At 56.8% G+C, this 3,062-nt stretch overlaps 1 protein-coding gene across 1 annotated transcript; it reads left to right on the top strand.

The window, feature by feature from the left end:
• Positions 1–1,057: 1,057 nt before the first annotated feature.
• LOC104168257 (serine incorporator 2-like) lies at positions 1,058–2,964 on the top strand (the record flags this gene model as incomplete). Its single annotated transcript, XM_009708794.1, has 6 exons — positions 1,058–1,234; positions 1,804–1,991; positions 2,103–2,182; positions 2,340–2,477; positions 2,603–2,772; positions 2,853–2,964. Coding segments are annotated over exons 1-6 (865 nt in total), but the record flags the coding sequence as incomplete, so codon positions are not given.
• Between the last annotated feature and the right edge of the window lie 98 nt (positions 2,965–3,062).

Genomic DNA, 3,062 nt, shown 5'->3' with positions numbered 1-3,062 from the left:
TATGTCCTTATCCTGCATCCCTGCCCCATCATGGGCTTTAAAACCTGTTATGCAAACCTCCCCCAGCTATTCTTCCTCTAAGGGAAATGACTGGGACACTCCCACACCTTGTAGGTATGAAACACGTGGGTGAATATCCAAATTGTTGGATAAATGGGTGAGAACAATGTATACGGGAGCAGGAAAACTCAACTCAACCCAACCCAACTGCTGGGATGCAAACAGCATCTCCCTAACGCTCCTCTTGGCTTGCAGCAGCCAGGGAAGTCGAAGAATATAATTTAATAAAAAATTCCTTTACCTCCCTGCAAACCTTATTCCGCACAATCCTTATGCAGGAAACCCCCGCCAATGTTTTGCTAGGCGGTAAGGCTGGGTTTTGTTAAGCTGGGGTTTCCCCGGTCCCCCGCTCTGCACCCAGCTCTGGCCCGGCAATGGGACCCCCTGAAGCGAGGGTGCTCCCGGCAGCGCTGCCGATGCCGGATTTGGGAAGCCAGGACCCACCGGGGACTCTGAGGGATGCTGTGCCTCAGTTTCCCCATCTATAAAGTGGCCTTTGGGGAGGAGGAAGAATGGCAGAAAAAGCTAGTTTCCTCCTGGTGCTAATACCAGTGTTTTCCAGCATGTATTAGCCTGAAAATGCAGCTTTAAATTGTTTTGAAACCCCTTCTTTTTTTTTTTTTCTTGTTTGTTTAAAGCAAACAGGCTCCTGTGGGGCAGTGCTTTGTTTTGCCTGGAGCCTTTTTTTTTGACACGCAATTGCGAGGCTGCAAAAAAAAAAAAAGCTGAGGGTGTCTCCAGGGCTCTTGGTGGCATTTTCTGAGTTGGTTGGTTATTGCAGTGAACCTGTTCCCGTGGCTCTTTTAGTTTTCAGCGACTGTTTGGGGGGATTTGGGACCATTTCCGTGAGGTCCCGTGGGCTGTGGGTTGCGATGCTGGCTGGCGAGAAGCTTTAAGCAAAGCCATCGGACCAGCGGTGTGGATTCCCAGACAGATCTCCTTACGGTTCGACCTGGGAACGTGTTTTGGGGCCAATTTGGAGCCCTTCGACATGAGGATGCTCTCGTTGCAGGTGTCCTGTCTCTGCGGCTCTGCGCCCTGCCTGCTCTGCGGCTGCTGCCCCTCGGCCAAGAACTCCACCGTCTCCCGCCTCCTCTTCACCTTCTTCCTCTTCCTCGGCACCCTGGTGTCCATCATTATGATAATCCCGGGCGTGGAGAAGGAGCTGCACAAGGTAAATAACTCCCGGAGGTCTCCGGGCTTGGTCACCGTGGAGGAAGAGGTTTAGATCATGGTGGGTACGTGAGGCTGAATCAGAAAGTGAAATTTTGGGGCATGATGTTGTTTCTGTTCCTTTTTTTCTGCGCATCTCGCTGGGAGAGGATGTTATTAACCTCTGTTTTCCACTGAGGCAAAAATGCAGTGGGATAATTTCATGCGTTATCCAGTTTTCCCAGATGTCTCCCAGGAAAGTTGCCTACATCCCATTTTTGGGGTTCAACTGGCCAAGTGGTTTGCAAGTCGCGGAGGTGGGACTTCAGATGCAGGGAGCCGAGGTCTGCCCCCTGAGCTAATGCAAAGGCTGGGCTGGGCTTTAACTGGTTTCATCCCAGCTTTCCCCTGACCTACAGGGTGGCTTTAGCTGTGTCCCCCCACCGCTGTCCCCAAGCAGTGGGGACCCCCACCCGCTTGCTTTACGGGTGGCACTGGAACAGTTGTGGGCTGGCCCATCTTTGGTGGGACCAGGGCTCGTGGTGGGTGCGGGATGTTGGGGTGATGCTCACCCTCTCGTCGCCTTCGCAGCTTCCCGGCTTCTGTGAAGGCAGCGGGTCGGTCCTGGGGGTCCAGACCCATGTCGACTGCGGCAGCTTCCTGGGCCACAAAGCTGTGTACCGCATGGGCTTCGCCATGGCCGCCTTCTTCTTCCTCTTCGCCGCCATCATGGTGTGCGTGCGCAGCAGCAAGGACCCGCGAGCCGCTGTGCAGAACGGGTGAGCGTTCGTCCCGGGGCGGGGGGGATGCTGGCGTGGGGAAGGGCCAGACCCCCCTTCTTCCCCGCTAGGTACCTGCTTGCAGACCGTACCTCCTCTCTCCTCCCACAGCTTCTGGTTCTTCAAGTTCCTGGTGCTGGTGGGGATCACGGTGGGGGCCTTCTACATCCCCGACGGTGCCTTCACCTCAGGTGAGGAGCTGCCCCCGCTGTCCTCTGCACCTCGGGGTTAACCCTCGGCCCAGGATTAAACTGGGGCTGGAGTCGGAATCCCCGCTGCCATGTGCCCCTGCCTTTGCCAAATTCCCGTTATCCCTGCTTTTAACTGTTTTTTCCTCTTCCCCTCAAGTCTGGTTTTACTTCGGTGTGGTTGGCTCCTTCCTCTTCATCCTCATCCAGCTTGTCCTCCTCATCGACTTCGCCCACTCCTGGAGCCAGCTGTGGCTACGCAACGCGGACGAGAGCAACGCCAAGGGCTGGTACGCAGGTCGGTACGGCTGGCACCGCAGAGGGCCTAGGGATGGCGAAGCTCATCCTGGGGCTGGATGATGCTGAGCTGGCGGGGACTGGGGGCTCTGCTCCAGCCTCCTTCCTTTTTGCTTTCTCCTTCAGCCCTTTGCATCGTCACCTTCATCTTCTACGCCACCTCCATTGCGGCCATAGCGCTGCTGTACGTCTACTACACCAAGCCCGAGGGTTGCACCGAGGGCAAGGTCCTCATCAGCATCAACCTCATCCTCTGCCTCATCGTCTCTGCGGTGTCCATACTGCCCAAGATCCAGGTGAGGAGGCGAGGGGCGCCTGGGAAGCCGGTGGCTGTGTCCCCCCCCCCCCCCCCCCCCCCCCGCCGTTGCGTTTGCAGGATGCTCAGCCACACTCGGGGCTGCTGCAGGCATCTCTCATCACTCTCTACACCATCTACGTCACCTGGTCCGCCCTGGCCAATGTACCAAGTAAGCAGGATGCGGCCTTGGGTTCGGGAGGGGGGTGCCTTGAGGCAGAACCACACACTGGGGTGGGTGCTTTGCTCCCCTGGGTCTCTGGGGCTGGGGAAAGGTGCTGAAACCCCTGC

Source organism: Cariama cristata, unplaced genomic scaffold, assembly GCF_000690535.1.
Source record: "Cariama cristata isolate BGI_N322 unplaced genomic scaffold, ASM69053v1 scaffold1161, whole genome shotgun sequence".
Taxonomy (NCBI): Eukaryota; Metazoa; Chordata; class Aves; order Cariamiformes; family Cariamidae; genus Cariama; species Cariama cristata.
Note: the sequence above shows the minus strand (reverse complement) of the source record. Positions and strands in the feature narration are given on the sequence as shown.